At 52.4% G+C, this 20,960-nt stretch overlaps 1 protein-coding gene across 10 annotated transcripts in view; it reads left to right on the top strand.

Moving 5' to 3' along the window:
• The window catches only part of MPRIP (myosin phosphatase Rho interacting protein), an 88,506-nt gene that overhangs the window by 57,796 nt on the left and 9,750 nt on the right, over positions 1-20,960 (top strand). For 6 of the 10 annotated variants that reach the window (XM_054842422.1, XM_054842419.1, XM_054842421.1 and 3 more), the window contains 10 exons: positions 3,318-3,903; positions 4,827-4,943; positions 7,952-11,812; positions 14,687-14,834; positions 15,351-15,468; positions 16,181-16,340; positions 16,467-16,586; positions 17,104-17,190; positions 17,865-18,027; positions 18,490-18,575. In XM_054842422.1, the coding sequence (XP_054698397.1) occupies positions 3,318-3,903; positions 4,827-4,943; positions 7,952-11,812; positions 14,687-14,834; positions 15,351-15,468; positions 16,181-16,340; positions 16,467-16,586; positions 17,104-17,190; positions 17,865-18,027; positions 18,490-18,575 (5,446 nt within the window). Of the gene's footprint in view, positions 1-3,317; positions 3,904-4,826; positions 4,944-7,951; positions 11,813-14,686; positions 14,835-15,350; positions 15,469-16,180; positions 16,341-16,466; positions 16,587-17,103; positions 17,191-17,864; positions 18,028-18,489; positions 18,576-19,764; positions 19,831-20,960 lie in introns of all 10 variants that reach the window. The other 4 variants (XM_054842417.1, XM_054842416.1, XM_054842424.1 and 1 more) reach the window with 4 other exon arrangements.

Genomic DNA, 20,960 nt, shown 5'->3' with positions numbered 1-20,960 from the left:
TCTTTTTTTTTCTTTTATTTTTCCTTTTTTTTACCTTTTTTTTTCCTTAAATAAGAGCCAGAGAGAAGGGAAGAAGCAACCTGCTCTTGACACTTGATTTCCCCACACTGGTATCTTCCGATGTGACTAGATACGAAGATGAAGACCAAGGAAAGTTGAGGGAACCTCTCTGCCTTTAAAGACCCAGATATATTTATAGCCTAACAGGTTACTGCAGCATGATAGTCCTGTGCTCTGCTTCTGCTCTGAGCCCACGTGAAGTGGTTTGACTTGGTTTACCCCAGTGAGAGGGTCCAAGCACAGGTACCAGTTGGGCAGTAACTTGTTACGCTGCATAAATAGACCGCGAATCTCCATCTTGAGCTGGGGAAAAGGGAGTTATAGGTGCACTTTTGTTGTTTTCCACCAAGCTAGTTTCGGATAGGGTAGAGTCAACATTGCTGAGAAGTTGTTGCTGTGAGCTGAGGGGCTGTGCCATGCGTGAAGGGGGCTGTGTTTGCCCAGTGCCTGCTCGCAAGCCCTTTGCCACGTGTGTGGATATCCCAGCCCATCCCGCCTGGCTTCGGGCACGCCATTCACATCCGCACCCAGGGAGCGGCTTGCAGACAGGGCTGTTGGAAAGCCAAAGGACAGACTGCCAAAGGCTCGTCATGGAGAGGTGGCAAACGTCTGCACAGTGCAGCTGGGGTGCGAGAGGGAAGTTAGTCTGGATGCTCGGCTGTGCTGGGAGGGTGGCAGTGTTCACCCTGTTCCCGGGGCTGATCTGACTCCGCACGCTCCTGCAGCCATCTGCCACATCTTGTTAACCTGCTGCCAGGTCTCCACCGAGCCAAACACACGTTCTCTTGATTACTCAAGTCCTAATTACTGTTTATATTGCTCCATGTGTCAGCATCTGGGGAGGGGGGCAACTGCTACACCGCTCCCTGCCCTCAGCAGTGCCCTGCAATCTGTAGAGGCACTAATTACACTCTGCTGATGACGACCATGCAGATATAAAATACCCACAAGAAAGAAGATGGCCATTTTAGCGCTGGGTCCTTGTTCAGTTCCCAGCCCTGGTGAGGCTGAGTTCCCCAGTGACCCCCCCAGTTCCCTGTAGCCTTCACGTCCTTGCACGCTGTGGCAGCATGCTCAGCTCACAACTTGCGCCGCTCCCACAGCCACCTGTATTAAAAACTTTTTGTTTTGACCTATAAATACCATTGAGAGGCAAAGACCCCCCTCCTCTCCCATGTGATTTGAATTAATTTGTCTGGGATGGAGGAGATGTGAAATGTTTGAGCAGAATTAATAGCCATGGGGCACTTGCGGGAGATAAAACAAGAAACTTTGGGTCAGTCTTCTGAGTCTCTTAACTCAGTTCCCAGTGGCCATCCCTCCACTTCCTGACACACATCCCATATCCTTTAGAAAGCAGCAGAGAAGAAATGAGCTTACGAGAAATGTCACCTCTAGAAATGCCAAGATTCTTCCACGTGGTATTTAGAGCAGCATAATTTCTGTCTCTCAACAATGTCTGGGGGGCCCCAGGACCCCCTTTTTTCCCTTGCACTCTTCTCCATTTTAAGACTCCATCTCATCTCTGCTTTACTTATTTAAAATGCAGCTGTAATCACTAACTGACTCCAGATTGAGTGCCTGGCTTTGGAGTCATGCAATATCTTCTAATGATTGAGGAGCAAGGAGGTTTCATCATGGTGCCTTTTGGGTTTATTTTATTAGCTGCAAGTGACAGAGGTGAAGAAGGAATTATCTCCGAGCTGGTTTTAGCCTGTAACTGCCAGAGTTTCTTGAAACCTAGCTCTACTGAGCCTGTGGTTTGATCGTGGATGAAAATGCATTGGAAGATGAAAGTGCATCGGAAGATACTAGCCCCGGACCCATGCAGAGTCATCTCTTCTGCTCCATTCTTTGTTTTGGGCACATGCACATACATGAGGTTGCTGGCTGTGGGAGCTGGGGTGTGTTACCAAGGTGGGAGGAGAAGCCATGCTGCTGCTCCCTCCCGGTCACGGCAGTTTCGGTGCATGCGGTCCCATGGGTCAGAGCCCCGTTAGCGGTGGTTTGCCTGCAGCAAAGGGCCTGTGGAGCTGCTTTTCAGCTCTTCCCACTGCACCCTTCCAGAAAGCTTGTCGAGGCTGTGCTGGTGGCTGGAGCCCGGGGGGGATGCTGCGGTTGTACTGGAAGGGGGGAGAGCCAGGAGTCAGCCTGAGCAGCAGGGCTGTGCCTCCCGGAGGCATCTCGGGGGCTTCTGAGAGCAAAGAGGTTTCAGCAAATGCCTGCCACTCCCTCGGGACAGGCTTCCTCTGCAAACTTAGCATACTGCTATTTTCTTTTTTAATTTTGATTTGCATGTTGCCAGGCCGGCATGTCTACATTTAATAAGCTAATACTGCATTATGAATTATCCATAGGTTGGATACGGTATTGCCTTCCCCTATTAACTTTCCCTGCTTGACGAGTATGTCTCCCCCCTCAACCCACCGCCCTGTAACTCAACACTAAAAACTATTCCTTGCTTGAGAAATCGGCATTTTCAGTGACTTCCGTGGTGTGTTGAATAACTCTTGCTCTCCTTGCTGCACTGACAACTGCACATACAGCGTGCAGCCCCCGTGCCACAAGGCTGGTTTCATCAGGGGAGATCTGTGCCTTCAATGCAGACAGTAGCACGGAGAAGTTTTCGACCCATTAGTACCCCGACTTTGCCAAGCTCGAGGAAAACCATCCCCCTGTTACCCAAGACCTCTGGGACCTGCTCTGTGCTTCTCTGCGCCACAGCTCTGAAGCCAGACTGACTTTGGTGGGACTGGTGGCATCCTCCCCGCAAGCACGTGACTATGGCCGCGTTGACCGGCATGTGTGCATGGAGCCCCGCAGCCGGGGAGGCGGGCGGCGAGCCAGCTGGTGGGCGCCAGAGGAGCTTTTGAAGCCTCTTCCCCGCCTGGCAGGACGGTTCGGGGTCGCTGCCTCAGCTGTGGGCTGCTGCTGGGTCATGGTTGCCGGCCCTGGGGCGGCTTCTGAGGAGGAGCGAGGTCGGGATCGGCCGCTCTCTAGGGGCCGGGGGGTGCCCAGGAGCAGCTGGCGCCGCTTGCACCAAGGCTTTGCACACCAGCGTGACCTGAGGGAAGGGCAGTGGTGGCTCCTGTGCCTGAGAGGCAATGGGAGACGGAGGGGCAGGGGAGCACCCACATGGCATTGGCTTGGGCTTCCAGCAGCCCCTTTCCACCCGGCTCTTTGAGACATGCATGGGAGCGCCTGGCCGTCTCGAGCACCCACTGATGCTTTCCTTCGCCCTCTCTCTGTCCTTGCAGCTCCCTGCCAGAAGAGAAAAACAAAACAAGCTCTTCCTTCGAGACTGGTCCAAAGCCGAGTGAGAAGCCGGACGTGGAGCAAGCTGAGCTGGACCAGGAGCAGAAGCGGAGCCGTGCCCGGGAGCGCCGGCGAGAAGGACGGTCCAAGACCTTTGACTGGGCCGAATTTCGCCCCATCCAGCAAGCCCTGGCGCAGGAGCGTGCAAATGCTGCAGACTCCTCCAAGAGTGGCTCTGCCGCCTTTCCCAGGGATGCCGGTGCCACCGACGCTGACCCAGGAGAGCTGGAGCGGGAGCGGGCCCGGCGGCGGGAGGAGCGACGTAAGCGCTTCGAGATGATCGATACTGTGGACGGGGCAGGGTCAGAAGAGGCGCTAAGGATGGAGGTGGACCGGATCCTGCCTGTCCCGGCGGACATCAAACCGCAGAACGTCCATGTGGAGATCGAGCAGCGCTGGCACCAGGTGGAGACCACCCCGCTGCGGGAGGAGAAGCAGATCCCCATCGCGCCCCTGCACCTCACCCACACCGAGGACCGGGACGAGGGGCTGACAAAGCAGCACTTGACCACGCTGCTGGAGAAGGAGGTAAAGCGGGGTGCGTGGGGTGCAGGCTGCTTACCAAAATGGTCTTCAGGCCACTGCAGGGACTGTAGGAAGCCTGAGCAAGGCTTAAAAAAGCTACATTTATTCCTACTTCATAATAGCAACAAGTGGGGATGCTATAGGGTCCCCTGGGGAGCTGGCAGGGCACAGATCCGTGTCCGTTCCCGTACAACTCTGCCGGCAGCTTTCATGTTCCCACGGCTGCAGAAGGGGTTAGTCTTGCAAGGGTGGTATTTTGTTACCCCCTCCCATTTAACGCAGCCTACACTTTTGTTGGTTGTTAACCAGCCTGCCTCTGATAAGATGGGTACAATTGATGTTTATTAGCCAGACTCTAAATTGAAGTTCATAATTCTGTGTGCCTGTGCAGCTGTAGAGATTTGTGTCTGCAGTTATGTCTACAAAACTATAATCTAGCTTGAATTATAGCACACACCACAAAGGTTCCCTTTTTGTGGAGCCTACATCAAGCAATCACAATTTTAGGAAAAGAAAGGTGGAGACTCAGCTCACTTGGAAGAGGTCCATGCCTGGGATAACAAAGGTTGTTGTTAGTTGGGATTAAGGTGTATTAGCAGGAATGAAAGGGGTGCAGGCGTGGAGTAACCAGGAGTACCGCCAGTCCGAACCGGGTTGGGATTTGCCTGGGTCATGCCTGGCACGAGCTGGTGCCATTCATCCTTCACCACAGTGAGCTTTACGAATTAAACTAATGCATAACTTAGTTCTTTCAGGGGGGAGGGATTTTGCCTGGCAAAATGAAATCCAGATCCCAGAGCAGAGCAAAGCAGCAGTGCCATCAAAAGCCCCGTTCATTCTGCTCTATGTCCCCTCCGAGCTGCTTGCTCCTTATGGCCGACCCCCTGCCCACTCCCGGGATGCTGTCTCTGTTCTTGTCCCTCCAGCTGGAGCAGAAGCAGAAGGAGGCCTTGGAGCTCCTGGAGCAGAACCGGCACCTGCAGGACCAGCTGAAAGTGGCACTGGGCCGGGAGCAGAGCGCCCGGGAGGGCTACGTGTTGCAGGTAGGAGCGTGGGGAGGAGAGAGAAATCCGTTTTACTCTGTGCCCGAGGGGGACCCTGGTGGGCTTCAGTCCAGGGTGTTTGTGGAGGCATCCTGGTTGACGCAGAGAGGTGCACCACTGAGGAGGCTCCAAGAGATTTGACCTTATTGCAAATATTGCTAATTCTGTAGCCTTACAGGATCATCTGCTTAACAAAACCTTTCCAACCCCTACTATTCTGTGATTCTGGGATTCTGGGATGCAGTAGCCAGAAGATAGCATTACCTACAGGTGTCCCCAAGGGAAAACAAAACACAGCCATGGTGGGCAGATGGAACCTCAGCAAAGTCCAGCTCTGATCCATTCTATACTGTGTTTGCCTATGCAACAGCTGTTTCCTCCTTTCTGTGCCTCAGATATTCCCCTCAGGCAGTGGGGTGCACACAAGGCTTTCTAAGCACCTTGTAGCCCAGCAGTTGCTCGTGGCCGGAGAGTTTATGTGGCGGTTGCATGGGCAAACACAGCACACGCAGGTGTATCTCCCGGGCCCGCTCCCCGCAGCCAGAGTGGGATTTGCACCGGGTCGACCTGTTGTCTTGGATCACTTTGGTGGTTTCTTCTGTTACAAGATGCCTTTCCTCAGCAAAGCCTAAAAGTGTTTTGGAGGTTCTGGCAAAAAAGATGGGAGGGTCTCTTGGGGAAGCCTTTCTTCCCCTCCTCCAAACAAAGCGGACTTTTTCCAGCCCTTCCTCTGGGAGCATCCGTGCCTAGAGGAGCCGTGATACCTGCAGGGCAGCTTCTGCCTGCTCTCATAGGTCCGTAGTCCTGTTTTGTGCAGGGGAAGCATTTTCACCTACTCAAATCTACTTGGCCAAACTGGCTCTGGATTGAAGTGGCCGTGTGTGGGCCGCATGCTGCGCTCCCGTGGCAGCAAACCCGGTGTTGATGCTGAACCTTGCATTCTTATTTCTCACAGGAGAAATTTCCCCTGAAGAAGTTGCACAGGCAGTGGAGCTAGCGCAGGCAGGAGGGCATCTTGCCTTCCTTGCTGGTGATCTCCTTGGAGGAGTTATTCATGCATTTGTTTCTGGACTCCCTGAGCTGACAGTGCTTGCTTGGAGGAGTTCCATTTTCACTTGGCAGTGTTGGAAGAATAACTCACTCCCATTTCCCAGGGGCAAAGGCATCCGACCTCCCTTTGCCTGGAGCCCAGAAAAATCAGTGAATGGGGCTAAAAGCTGGATGCTGAATCCACTATCAGATTGGCCATGTTGAGGTTGGCCATAGCGCCTCGATACAAGGAGGGGGGGGCAAGAGGTGAAGTCTGCAGAAGGGCTGAGCAAATCATCACTGCAGTAAGAAATGACCCAAACTTTGACCTAGAAGTTGGAGAGGGTTTTTGGAAGGGTTGGAGGATTTTGCTTGGATTAAAGTCCTGCGGCAGAAGGGAGTAACCCCCTCAAACCCTGCTGGGGTGAAGGGAGTGAAATCACTGGGGGGGTGGTTCTGCAGCCCCAGCCTGCGGGCAAACGTCACAGCCTTTTTTTGGACGGACTATCTGAATTTCATGTGCCCCCCACTTCCATCACGCCTAATTTTGCAGAGGTTCCTGCATTGTCTGTGGGGAGGTATGATGGAGGAGCCTGACTGCTGCCACCCATCCCTGCTGAGCTGCCTGGGGGGGCACCAACGCCTCCTTGGCAGCATGACCAGCCCCATATGGACCCCCAAGCACTGTCCTGATACATGACACTGCACATTTCATAAGGCAGCTGCTGAGATACGCCCCCCTGATGCATGTGCCATGCACTGAAGTCTCTCCGGCCTCGTGTAACCCCTCTCTCGCTCTGAGCTTCCTCGGGACAGGGCACCCCAACTTTGAACCCTACCGGGAAAAACAGCAGGGGCTCCTGCTCCTTGCAAACAGACCGGAGATGTCCCCCGGCTCTGGTCGTGGCGGGTGGGAGGGGTCACGTACTAACCTGTCCCGGGCGGATGTTCTTGCATGTTTTTGGTGTAAAGCATGAAATTTAACTTAACATAACTGAGTGTCACATCTGTGGGCTTTCCTTATCAGCAACCAGAGTACAGCAAGGCAGGCCAAATTCCTAGGCTTAACGCTGTGCTTCTCTCGCCTCTTCCTGTCTGTGTATTTTTTTTAAAGATACATAATTTCTGTTGCCTTTTGCATGACTCTCTCTGTGAGTTTTCTCTTTGCATGCTACATCATTGCTTTGGTTTGAACCTCACAAAGGTTGGTTTCTTTTATTTTACATCCTCATCACACCTTTTCCCTCCCTTCACTTGTCGGGCTTTTTATTTTGTCCTTTGTTTCTTTATTTTGCAGGTTAGAGAAATTAGATCCTCCCTAGCCTTAAACTTTAGCATAACAACATCTCTTTAATGCGATGAGCAGCCACTAAGTCCTGTTTGGCAGTCACAGAAATGACATCGCCACGCCAGCTGTCCTGTCTCCCTGCGTTTGGGTGGGATGTGATGTCATTTGCTGTCACCTCATTTTCTGTTGTTGCTTTTGGTCGGTAGGACTGTGTTACCTGAACTGTGCACTTTTTGTTTCACAACAAAACAAACAAACATGCTAAAAACGCAGTTCCTTTCTTGTCAACCTGTTCCCATCCCCTCCTCCTTCTCACCCTTCCCGTTTTTTCACTTGTCTGTCTGTCTCTGTTTTACTGCTGGTGTTTCTTTTTCATTGTTTTTTGGTTCTGTTTGATTTTGGGTTTTGTTTTTTTTTCCTTTTAGCCTGTTACTGTACAGCTGTTTTGATGTTGTGGTTCGTGTTTTCTGTTACTGGAAAGCAGTTGTCGCTCATTCAAAAAAGAAAAAAAAAAAGTTGGTTAAAACAAACAAAAAAATTGTGCCAAGAGCAAATCATCCCAATTGGAGCATGTGGGTAGCAGCCAAATAGCTGCAAGGAGCTTTTCCGTGGCCTGCCTGGCCAGAGGTGTGACACTCAGAAGGGAGAGCCAAGAGTGTTACTAATCTAGTATTTAATCAATTTTTTTAAGACCGAGGTGGCCGCCTCGCCATCAGGTGCCTGGCAGAGGCTCCACAAAGTCAACCAAGACCTCCAAAGTGAGCTGGAAGCCCAATGCCAGCGTCAAGAGCTGATCAATCAACAGATTCAGTCGCTGAAGCGCAGCTACGCCGAGGCCAAGGACGTGATTCGGCACCACGAAGCTGAGATTCAGAGCCTGCAGGCGAGGCTCAGTAATGCAGCGGCTGAGCTCTCCATCAAGGAGCAGACCCTGGCCAAGCTCAAGAGCGACCTGAGGAGCGAAAAAGAGAAAGCCAAAGAGCAGCTGGAGGAGTGGCAGCACGGCGAGGCCACGCTCAGCTCCCAGCTGAAGGCCAGCGAGCAGAAGCTGAAGAGCGCAGAGGCTCTGCTCCTGGAGAAGACCCAGGAGCTGCGGGACCTGGAGATGCAGCAGGCTTTGCAGAGGGACCATCAGAAGGAGGTGCAGCGGCTCCAAGACAGGATTGCAGACCTGAGCAGGCAGCTGAATGCTAGCGAGCAAGCACGGATCCTCATGGAGGAGAAGCTGCAGAAGAATTATGAGGCTTTGCTGGAGAGCTGCGAGAGAGAAAAGCAGGTTTTAATACGGAGTTTGAAGGAGGTAGAGGATAAGGCCAACGAGTATGAGAACCAGCTGCAAAATAATGAGCAGCAAATGGAGATTCTGCAGAAGGAGAAGCTGAGTGCAAAGTTCGAAGGCAGCGAGCTTGTCCACCAGCTGGAGGAGCAGCTGGTGATGAAGGAGGCCAGCATCCAGAAACTCGCAGAGCACATCAAGGAACTCGAAAGAGAGAGAGATCAGCTCAAATGTCGTTTCCACGAGCTCATGAATCAGGTTGCCGAGTCGGATAACGAAGTTGCAAAGCTGCAAGCAAAGCTGAAAATGGAAGAAACCAACTACCACAATCTGGAGCAATCGTTCGAGGAGGTGTCGGATCAGTTCCAGGGTGTGCAGAAGGTGCTGAAAGAAAAAGAAGAAGAGCTGAGACATGTTAAGGAAATGCACTTGAGAATTGTGGAGAAGAAAGATCAAGATCTCAGCGAGGCTTTGGTTAAAATGGTTGCTTTAGATAGCAGTTTAGAGGAGACTAAAGTAAAGCTAAAGGCCAAGGAGGAGGCTTTAAAGAAATTAGCTAGTGTAGGCACAGGTCCATGTGCTGAGGAGGTGGAAGACCTTGGCCCCAATCTCGAGGCTGATGAAAGTCACCCATCCCAACTGGGGCAGCCTCTGCAAACTCAGGATATCCTCCCAGCTCTGACTTACGCACTGAAGGAGGAGGAGGAGGTTCTTGAGACCAACCAGAGGCAAGCAGAGGAATTTGGCTCCCCATCCACAGCTGTAGAGCTCCAGGACCAAGAGTTAGTTCAGAAAGCCTTAGCAAAGCCTGAGGTAGGAATCATGGGGGCCAAGAGGCAAAGAATCCGTTTCTCGAGCATCCAGTGCCAAAAATACATCCATCCAGATGGATCGGAGAAAAACTGGACAAGCAGTACCTCTTCAGACACGAGCCAAGACAGATCGCTGTCTGAAGAAAGCATGTCATCAGAGCCAGCTCTTGGTTACCCATCATCAGGGACAAGCGACTCTGAGACCTACCTCTCAATCATCCATTCCCTGGAAACCAAACTTTATATTACAGAGGAAAAACTCAAAGATGTAACGATGAAGCTTGAAAGCCAGCATGGCCATAATCAGGAGACGCTCATTGCCCTCCACCATCAGTGGGCCAGCACAGAGTCTCAACTGCGGGAACAACTTCAGACCAGCTTATCCCAAGTCAGTGCTTTGATCTCACAGCTGGAGAGTGAGAGGCAGGAAAAGTTCAAGCTCATAGAAAATCACGTTAGTGAGCTGGGAGGTTTCCAAATGAAAAATGATCAAGCGCTGACTTGCTTAGAGAAGTGCAGGGAGCAACTAAGATCTTTGCCCAAATCAGACAAGGAAAAAGAGGGTGATTTGTTCCTTGTTACTCTGTCCAGCATGGAAACGACCTTATCAAACGCAATCCAAGCCTTGAGAGGGGCGCCAGTCCCGTCGGAGTATCAGCAGAGTGAAAGCCTTATCGTGGAAAGCCCCACTCCAGAAGAAGTGTTTTTGGGAGAAGAGCATGTCTCCAAGGAGCAGCGAGTGGAAATGTTTGATGCCGGCCAGCTGAGATGGCTTTCTGAGAGAGTGGCATTTGAGGCCTCTCTCATCAGCCAAATAGCAGAGTCTTTGAAAAATGCAAGCTCTGAGATATCTCAGCTTCTGAGAGAGATCCAGGGAACAGCCGAGGTGGTTTTGTTGGAGCCGGCAAATATTTCTCATACAGCAGTTGACTTGGCCAGCATCCTATCTAAGAAGCTGCTGCTGGAAGGGGAGTTCTGGGGCCAGGTGGAGGAGCTGAGAGTGCACTTGAGCACCAGAGAAGGAGAAGCTGAGGGCAAAACAGAAACAACAGGTTTGGGCTTTTCTCCATGTTTTCTCAGTGCTGTAGCAGATGCTACGTTGATCAAGGCAGAACTTGGGTTTGTCGCACAGAAAATGAGAGAATCTTTTCATCAGAGATTAAAAACAATTGAAGAAGACCTTCATAATACCAAAACAGCTCTCCAGCAGCACAAATGCATGTTGGAGGAGATCATCAAAGCGTACAGGACTCCTGATTTTGACAGAGTTATGCACCAGATTTCTGAAGCACTTGAAATTCAAAAAGATGCTTCAGAAAGAACCCAGATCTCCTGGGACGGGAGCCATCTCCAAATGGTGCCGTGTCAGGAATTAGCCAAGGCGGAGGAGATTGGCAGCCTGCCGGACCGTAGTAGTGAAGCTCTTGTTTCCATTCAGGAGGATCTTGCCCAACAACTAAAGGACAAATCAAATGTTCTGAAGGAAATATCTGTTGCCTTACTCTCTCTGCCTCCTGAGGAGGCAATGAGAGACTGTCAGAAGCTCCTGAAGATATCTCAGAGTCTTTCATATCATTCGTGCATGGGAGACCTTGAACAGTATTCTTCTTTGTTAGTCCAAGATGCAATTGTTCAGGCTCAGGTTTGTTATGCTGCTTGCAAAGTCCGACTGGAGTACGAGAGAGAGCTGAAGTCCTACAAGGAGTCCTTGCAGAGCATGGACGCGCTCTGCCAAGAGCGTGTGAAGACAGTCTCTCTCCTTCGGGATGAGTACGAAGACTTGCTTAGAAAGCAGCAGGGTGAGTATGGCGAGGTGATCGCCATGCTTGAACGGGAGAACGCCGATCTCAAAGCAAAGGTGTCCCAGCTTGACAGTCAGCGAAGGGTCTTGGAGGAAGAAGAGCATAAACACAGCAAGAGCTTGAGCGAATTGCAGGGACGGTATGAGGAGGAGATTCGAAACGTGATAGAGCAACTAAACAGGACAGAGGATGCTCTGAAGGCTGAGAGGACGGAGGGCCTCAACCAGCTGGATGCCATTGTCCGCGACAAGCAGAACATGGAGCGGTATCACCTGGAGCAGATGCAAATGCTGGAGGACAAGTTCCAGGCCAAGATCAAGGAGCTGCAGGTCATCCACAGCGAGGAGCTGCAGGCGCTGCAGGAGCACTACAGCCAGAACCTGCAGCGCCTGCAGGAGACCCTTGATGAGTACCAGAGGCAGCACCCGGAGGTGTCCCCCGTGGCAGGCCCAGGCGGTGGGGATGCCTGGGTGGGCGGTGAGGTGGGTGACACCGGGCAGGGCCCCAGCAGCGACCTGGACTCCATGCACGGCCTGAGGGAGCGCATCCAGGAACTGGAGGCCCAGATGAACGTCATGAGGGATGAGCTGGAGAACAAGCATCTGGAGGGGAATGCTTCCACCTTGAGAGAAAAATACCAGAAAGACTTTGAAAACTTAAAGGTCTTGACACGTTTAACGCTTTACACTTTCCACTGCTGAGTGTACAGGAGGGTGTGTTCAGCCCTGGGGTTTGTTTGCCGAACCAAGGGGTGTCCCCCGAAAGAGCCAGCACACCGAAGCAAGCCCCAAAGTGTTAGAAAGGCCTCCGTAAAGCATGGCATTTCCCTTTTCTCCATGCTGGGGTATTCTAAATGCATTGCTGAGGGCTCGGTCTCAGTGGGAGGGTTGGTTATTGGAGGCGGTCTCTGCGTGTAGAGGGAGGGAGGGTTTCCAGGTAGCTTGGTAACTCCACGTTATCCTTCAATATGAAGACTGCAGTGTTTCTTCTCGTACCTGAGGCATTTGTTTTGTTTGTGACTTCCCTTTAAAAGCATTCCTCAACTCTGTCTTTCCCTGATCAAATCTCCAGTCTGATCAAATCTCCAATCTGTCTCTGCTGCCCTCAGAAATGTAAGATGAAACGGAAACTTAATGCTCTCAAAATATATGTTCCTGGGGAAAGTAACTGTAAATCGATGCCACATTCTGTAGCAAAGCACAGCTCCTCTGCAAGGCTGCAGGAGAACCACCCTGGCGTTGCACACCAGCGATTCTTTACACAACAAACAGTGCACAGTTACGGGAAACCCAGGCTAGGTGCAGAAAAACCCAGTGGCAATGAATTGCCTGCTCCACTGGTCAGAACTGGCTGTAAAACCAGCCTGAGATGGTACAGCGTCTAAAAAAACCTCTTGGATTTGGTGTTTTGCATTTGATCAGAGAGCATTTCCAGTTAGGAAGTGGGTTTAGGGCAGTAGAGGACTCCGGCGGCACCCAGGGAGGCTTCCAGGTTGAAGGGGCAGGCGGAAGGTCAGTGACGGAGGCTGCACACAGAGGCCACACCGGCGAGGCTTTCATGGAGCAGTCATTCTTCAGAGTCAGCAAAAATGAGGGAGAGCTTGCTTCCAGCTGCGAGGTCATCAGCGCACGTTTGGGCTGGGGGTAAAACATGGCTCAACTCTAGCCAAAAGCTGGTTTCAGCCTGGGGAGAGCAGTAGTTCTGCTGCGTCCCATCAGGGGTGAGTCAGGTGTCCAGGGGAGGGAGAGCTGCTGGAGAGATGGAGAGGAAGCGATGGTGTTCACTGAACGCTATCATCTCCTCCATCTTAACTCTTAGGAAGGAAAAATCCTTCTTGAATTCCCTGCTCAGGTCAGTGGGACACACAGGTAACGCCTTGTCCTGTGAGCCAGGCACCAAACAAGGATGCTTGTACTGGGGGATGCTGTTGCTTTGGAAGAAGCAAAAAGGCCAGAACCAAAATAGAGGCTGAAAAATAACAGCAAGCAATGAACCTGACGTCCTGCCTCTGCTTTCAGCTTTGCTCTGCCAAACTTGCAGTTTGCCTGACAGGAAGGCAAGCAGCATCTTCTGGGCAGAGCAGTCCAGGAGGAGAGCAGAGCAACCCGGCCTGCCTGCACATGTCTGTAGGAAGCAGAGGGACAGACAGCAAAATAGAAACTTCCCTTGGTTAGAAAGTTAACTGGGTGATTGTAAACCTGTCCGATTTTCAGGTTAAAATGTGTTTGATTCTTCTCTTCTGAAGCTGATGGAGAACGTAACATCAGTAACAGGAGATACTGGTTTGTACGTGTTCAAATGTCCTGGGTTTATAGCAATGCATTTACAATACATTAAATACTGAATCCCCAGCCAGACCTATGGAGGAACATTCACCATTTTCCTCCAGCATTAGAGGTGTAACGAAGAATCCTGCAAGGCTGCTTCGTGCTTCTCCGTAGTCAGCCAAGTTCAGACAGGTTCTGGCGTTGAGTTACAGGTTTCAAAACAAAAAAAAAAGGCTGCGAAAATGCAGGATTCAAACTTAAAGAGGAGGAGTAAAAGCACCAGAGGTGAAAATTGGGAATGAGAGTGGGACGGGTTACAGAGCATCAGACAATGAAGTGATGCTGAAGAGTGTATGTTAGTGTAGGCCAGCGGGTGTTAGACTGTCATGAGCACTTTTGTCACCGTGGGAGTGAATTTGTCCCCCTTCATTTTCCCATGGAGTCCCACTGGCTCCCTAGGTGGCAGTTCTCACTTCCCGTGGAAAGCATGAGTGTGAATCAAGAAGAGATCCATTGAAATCGGGAAATAAAGCCAGCCTTTAACATTAAGAGGGAGAAAAGCCCGGTGTGGTGCTTGGCATCAGGGTTGTCCCCAGATGTCTGGTGGGGCTCGTGCGCTGCAGCCCCGGTGCCTGCCCCTTCCCAGCTCGTGGCTTGAGCCTGCCTGTGGCTTTGCTGTCCTGGTTCTGTCCTGCAGCCGTGTGTCTGTCCAGGATCCCGCTGGAGGCAGGAGCGGGGTCTGTGCCTGGGGCAGGACCCGGCTGGTGACTCCTGAAGCCCCAGAGCGCTGCTCCCATGTCCCTGCCTAAGTTCACTCCTAGTAATTCAATCGGCAAATAACTGCCCATGCAGCATTTGAAGCAATACTTGGTTGGGAATTAAGGTCCTTTTGCTGTCATGAGTCATTTGTTTTCCACCCCAATGGTGGCCCCATAAAATCAGGCATTGTGGAAGAGAGCAGAAGGGTCACAGTAGGCTTTTTTTGTTGTTTTTAACATATATTTGCATTCCCCAGTCGGGTCTGACCCCTGAGCTACCCTGTCCTTCCTTTTCACCAGAGCTGTCAGGGGTCAAGCTTGACAGGACAAGCTCCGACCTCACGAGGTCTGTCCTCAGCTGGCTCCTGCATGGTTGGGGAGGGAGAAGATCCCCATGATGGAACTTTGGTGCTGACCTACCCGCTGGTGTGCGGCTCCTGGTGGGCTCACCACCGCTGTGACACCGGCCCTGTGCTCCTGGGCCAACCCCTTCCCCTCATCCCTTTTGCAGGCAACATGTGAAAGGGGCTTTGCAGCCATGGAGGAGACACACCAGAAGAAGATCGAGGACCTGCAGCGGCAGCACCAGCGGGAGCTGGAGAAGCTGCGGGAGGAGAAAGACCGCCTGCTGGCAGAAGAAACGGCTGCCACCATTTCAGGTATGGGGACACACCAGAGGGTCCCTTGTGGTGGGGCAGCTCCGTGTTGATGGGGACATGGGGATGGCGTTCGTTTGCTCCAGTGTGGAGGAGCAGAACGTGGGGTGGGATGAGGGCTGGGTGGGGATCACAGGGTCTGATCTGTTTTTCCATTCCATCTCAGAACAGTGTTAGTCATTCCTGTGGTTAATTTATTGCCGATTCCACACTGAATTCATTCTTCAGTGCCCCAGGGAGTTTTAGAGTGCTGGAGCCCAGGGTCTCTGTATTAGGAGTCCCACAATCCAGGAACCAACATGTGAATTGGACCATCGTTTGGACTTCATTAAAAAGTGGGATTTGCAGAAGCCCTTTTGCTGCTTTGCAGCCAGGGGCACAGACTGAAGGGGCCACGAAGCAGTGGGAGGTTTGCTGGGATGACTCGGGTTTTGTACCTTTAAAAAACAAACAAAAACTCAAAAAACCTGCCCCTGGGTGGAGCGGTGTTGGGTGCTAACACTGTGCTGTCCCACACAGCCATTGAAGCCATGAAGAACGCGCACCGGGAGGAGCTGGAGCGAGAGCTGGAGAAGTCCCAGCGCTCCCAGATCAGCAGCGTCAATGCCGACATCGAGGCCCTCCGAAGGCAATACCTGTAAGACCATCATCCTCCATCTGTCGCTGTGTCTCGCAGGGAGATCCAAGCATGTGGGAGACCCCTTTCTACCCTTTGATTTCAGCAATGAGTTAGGGGCAGACCTGTCGTCGCGAGGACCTCTTCCCTTGGTCCCGACCCAGCTGCACCCATCGGAGGCTCCTGGTTGCCTGTAATCTTTCAGGCTCCAGGTCAATGTCCCCATACTACCCAAATTCAGCTGCTTTATGGTCACCAGAAGTAGCAGATGTGCAGACACGATGCTGCTCTTCATGTGAGGGTTGCTTAACCAAATCTAACCAGGTGAGGAGAAGGCACTTAGCTTTTCGTGGCAAGGCTGTCCTCACGTGGCTGCTGAGCAACACAGCCAAGCAGCTTTAGTAATCTTGATGCATCTACGTCAGATGTGTAGGTGTGCAAACACACCCAGTCCCGAGTACCCAGAGCAAACCTGATAGATCTCAGTCAGTGTTTGGAAACGTGAGGAAGTCCTGCCATTCAACCTAGAGAGAGACCTCCTGTCCCCTTCGGTGGTGCCAGGAGAGGGAAGGGCTGGCTCACTCTGGGCTTGAGGATTTTCCCAGAGGGAGTATGCAAGTCCTCCTCCTCCTCAGTGCTTAGATCCCTGCTGGGTTCTCCTGTGGTGCTGGAGGAAGTGTGGGCATGGGTGGGTGTGTGTGGGGAGGGCACTACCCGGCGTGTGTTTTGCCAGGGAGGAGCTGCAGTCGGTGCAGCGGGAGCTGGAGGTGCTTTCGGAGCAGTATTCGCAGAAGTGTTTGGAGAACGCCCACCTGGCGCAGGCGCTGGAGGCTGAGAGGCAGGCCCTCCGCCAGTGCCAGCGGGAGAACCAGGAGCTCAACGCCCACAACCAGGTGAGGGTCCCTGCCATGCCCAGGGCAGCCGGCGCGGTCAGGGGTGACAGGCGAACTACGTGGTGAGCTCTGTGCTGAGCCGTGGCCATGTTCCTCCTTTCCACAATGGCTCTTTCCTCTTCCTAGGAGCTGAATAACCGCCTGGCTGCGGAGATCACGCGATTGCGGACCCTACTGACCGGGGAGGGCGGGGGAGAGGCTGCTGGATCGCCTCTCACGCAGGGCAAGGATGCCTATGAGCTGGAGGTGAGCTCTGCCGCTGCCACACCGAAGGGGCAGCATTGCGGGCACAAGTGCCGGTGGACCCCCAGGAGCATGCCACAGCCATCCGTCCCACCACGCATTGGGTCTGCGTGGCTGCTCAGCACTGTGCATCGTGGGGTGCGATGGGGCCAGGAGCTTTTGGAGTCTTAATCTTCCCTTCTCATTGTGTCGAGCCAGACACCAACTCTTCCTTCTCCATCCCCTGCTTGTCTCCTGGGATCCAGTCTGCACAAAGCAGTGGGGACTAACAGAAACCGAGGGGTGTGCAGGGAGCACATCAGTGGTGCAAGCTTGGGCAAGGTTCCATGAGACCCAAGAGTAATTTTCTTGTGTGAGCCAGAAGACAGGTGAACCAGCAGCTTTGCAGTGCTGGTGTGGAGCCGGCGCGGGACCGAGCCTCCCAGCCCTGGCTCGGTTGTCACCAGGTGCAGTGGGCAGGCATCTCGGGATCGCACTGTGTCTGCTCGGGTCCGAACATGCGCTGCTTTTGTTCCCACAGGTCCTGCTGCGGGTCAAAGAATCAGAAATCCAGTACCTGAAGCAGGAGATCAGCTCCCTCAAAGACGAGCTGCAGACGGCACTGAGGGTAATGCCCAGGGACATTCCTGCAAATCCTGTTACGGGCTGTGCTCTGCTCCTGTGTGTGTCTGTGCTTAGATTTCAGCTCACTTATTCCCACATTTGAAACAACATTTAATTTTTCCCCTGAATGGAACTGAATACCCATTTTAGTGTGATCAGTAAAGCACTCCATGACTGTATCAGCTCAGGACTTACTCCTTCTCCCTTCTTGTGGGAAAACATCCTCTTCAGTGTTTTTCCCTATTTCCTGTCACATCAGATCAGATTTGAAATGGCAAAAATAATCAGTGTTAGAGATCAGCCCAGCCTCCCAGCATTGAATCTGGTTTGCTCTGGACGGCCTCTTTGCCAAGGCCATTTCTGGGAATTCCGCTTGAATTCCGTGTCTTTGCTAAAATTAAAACCCACAAACAATCCTGTAACGAAGGGGCTGCATGCACAGGCAGCGCTGCATGCTCACCGCTGGCCTCACAGCTTTCTGCCTATCTTGAGTCCTGTACCACGGTTAGACATGGCTTTGAGAGCGTCTGTGAAATGCGTTGCCCTGGCTGAACATTTCTCCCCGCTGCTGGCTCTTCTGCCATCGGCGTTTGCCAACCTCCTCTTCGGTGCATTCACAACCCCCTCGGCTCCAGCTGTCTGTCTGACTCCGTTGGGTTGTTCTTGCTCCTTTGGCAGGATAAGAAGTACGCCAGCGACAAGTACAAAGACATCTACACGGAGCTGAGCATCGTGAAGGCCAAGGCAGACTGTGATATCAGCAGGTTGAAAGAGCAGCTGAAAGCAGCCACAGAAGCTCAGGGAGAGAAATCCCCTGTGAACACCACTGTATCGGGATATGGTCAGTTCTCCTCCAGTGGCTCTAAGCAATCGTGGGTTTCCTGAGCTAACGCATACATCCTAGCATACAAGTCCTTGTGCAGCAGTGGGTCTGAGTGGTGCTTTTTTGCCGTTTCATGCTGATTCCAAACCTCTGCTCCTTGCAGACAGTCTCACTGGAAACGGCAGGGACCAGGCAGACCTGAATTGCCCTCCCGTGGCAGTTTCTCCTTGCAGCCCCACAGATGGGAAGCTGGTGGGCTTTGAAAGCCGCCCGGCATTTTGCGTTGAGAAAACCTCATGCTACACGCAGTGCAGGGGAGCAGAGACCCCCGAGAGTCCCCTCTGCCCTTCCAGCAGTGCTGCTTGAGTTGGGCTCATCGGGGCACTTGGCTGGGCTGGGAGGACAGAAGACCCCTGGTCCTGCTGCTTGCAGGAAGCCCACGGGCACCACGTTAACACTGTTTCTTTTGTTTCTCCCCAGATATTATGAAATCAAAAAGCAACCCTGATTTCTTGAAGAAAGACAGATCCAGTGTTAGCCGGCAACTAAGGAATATCAGGTCAAAGGTGAGTGCAGATCTCCTTCGCCGTGTGATGAAAATGCGCAGCGTTACTCTCTGGTGGGGGTCCCGGGTGGGAAGAAGTTGGTAGGGGAAGAAAACTGAGAATTTCCCGGTCACTAGTGCTAGCCTGGATGGCACTGGGGAGAAGAGCGAGCTTTCGGCTGCGGAACGGCTGGCCGTGCACCCAGGCAGGGCCCGCTCCCCCCGCGACGCCCGGCAGGGCACACACACTCCTGACCCTGCAAGGCGTGAAGCTGCTCCTCACTTAAAAAAGGATGAAGTTCACCCTATTCTTTGGTTCTTTCACAGGAGGACTCCCAGTATTTGCTCCCCATTTTCAGTTGAAATTTAGGTGGTGTCAATAAGTGGAAATGTGCACAGCAGTCTAGGTTTTACAGTGTTCATCACTGCAAGATTTTTGGTCTTTATATGGAATGACGATGCCTTGGTCCTGGGCATGTTTAACACACGCTTTGCTTGTGTGTTAACGTGGTGCAGATGGCCCTGTGTTTCTCTGGCCATTCTGGACTCGCTGTTGGTCCCAAAGCCCAGTGATGCTGTGCCAAGCTCACCTGTAACACGCTTACGTCATGTTACACGCTGGCTGTTCCTGTGGGACCACAGGGATAAAAAAGGCAAATAAAGCTGCTGAGAAGTCATCGTTAAACATAGGTCAGTTGGAAGGAAGATCAGCATGGGCAAAACCTGCTTTGCCTCTCACCACTGGATACATGGTGTCTCATGCTGGTGTTCGAAGTGGTTGGGACTTTGGGCAGAGCGAGAACCCAGGCAGGCAAAAGGCCTCTAGCTCGGTGCCCGTGCCGGGGAAACGGTCACCACCCAAGTTCTGTGACCAGCAGGTCATCAGCTTGGGACGTCTGCGCTGCACTGAATAAATACAGAAAATGTCTCTGCATTTCAGGGGCAGCCCGGACCTGCTGGGCCAGGTCTGATGTTGGGTTTCCCTTCACCACTTCCAACTCAGACCATTTATCTCGTGGTCCCCCGTGTGCGTTGCTTGGTGGGGAAAGGAGGAGAGGAGAGCAAGCATGGGCTCTGCCTGGGCGCGCTGCCTGCTCACATCGCTGCCAGGGCGGGAGGGCTGGGGCTGCGCGAACGCCAATGCATTTAGGATTTATGAGCTTCTTGTTTTGTTTTGTTTTTTTTCTTTATTTTGCTTTTTCCTTCAACAGTCCGTTATTGAGCAGGTCTCATGGGATAACTGAAATGAACCCGAGTCCAGGTTCCCTGCCACGTAGGTAAACAAACCGGCACCCGCCAAGCGACGCAGCTGCCCACTGGAGTGGCCCACTTTTGCATGCACTGCTCACACCTCCACGGCAAACGAGAGCCCTTCTTCTCTTAATGACTGACTGGTTTATTTACGGCTAATTATTTTACTGGGGGAGGGGAAAGTGAAGGGGAGAAGTCAGCGTACCCAAATGCAGTCTCTCTGGCTCTTCCCTGGGGAATATGGCTTTCTTGTCTTCCTGCTTCTCCCACCCTTGCCAACACAGCTAACCATCATGGAGAGGATTTGGACACGGTGGGGCACATTTTCCTGTTTGCTGTGTTGGGAGCGTGGGACACTGAGTGTGCATGCTTGAATGACACTGCATGCCTCAGACTAAACTTCAGCAACATCCAGGTCTTGTAGGAAAAATTGCTGTTTTGCCGTTAGCCAGATGGAGGAGTGGGTCAGTGATGCCTGTAAATGCGTTTCCCACAAAGGCCTGTACCGTGTAAAATGGGGGCCCCCATCTCAGCTGCAGAGGGGATGTCCTGGGCTGCCCTAAATTTCCTTCACCCATAATTGCTGCTTCTTTAGGTTGATCTGTGCCTGAGCAAAAGAGTCTTCCTTGCCCAGTAACCTCCTCCTCCTGCTCTCCAGCTCCCCGTGTCCACCCCGCTGCTCTCCATCCCTTGGCACTGTGCCTCCATCCCACACCCTGGCCTGAGGCTTCCGAGCTCATCCAGCAAAAGGAAGGAGCTGATGAGAAATGAGGCTGATCCTAATGCCCCAAAATATCTCAAGTAACTGGAGCAGTAGTTAATTTACTGGCCCATGGTAAAGACTGAGGTTAGAGCACCTGCAGCAGGAGGTTAGAGAAAAGAGGGGATCTCCCCAGCACAGTGGCTGGGGGGTGGCTGGAGAGCCCCAGGAAATCTGATGGAGGATCCCTTTATCACAGATTTCATCCTGCATTAGCCTTCCTTCATCAGGCTCCCCTCATCAGCAACTCAAATGGGTTGTGAGACTGCCTAAGGGGTGAATTTGCTGGAATTTGTACCACCAGGCAGAATAGTCTAATGGTTTCTGTTGTCTCCTTCCTGCTAATGAGAAATCAGATATACAAACTGGAATGCAGGGGTTGCTGCCCATTTAAAG

Source organism: Grus americana, chromosome 15 (genome assembly GCF_028858705.1).
Source record: "Grus americana isolate bGruAme1 chromosome 15, bGruAme1.mat, whole genome shotgun sequence".
In the NCBI taxonomy this organism is placed as follows: domain Eukaryota; kingdom Metazoa; phylum Chordata; class Aves; order Gruiformes; family Gruidae; genus Grus; species Grus americana.
The sequence above is the reverse complement of the archived record's forward strand: the minus strand, read 5'-3'. Positions and strand labels throughout refer to the sequence as shown.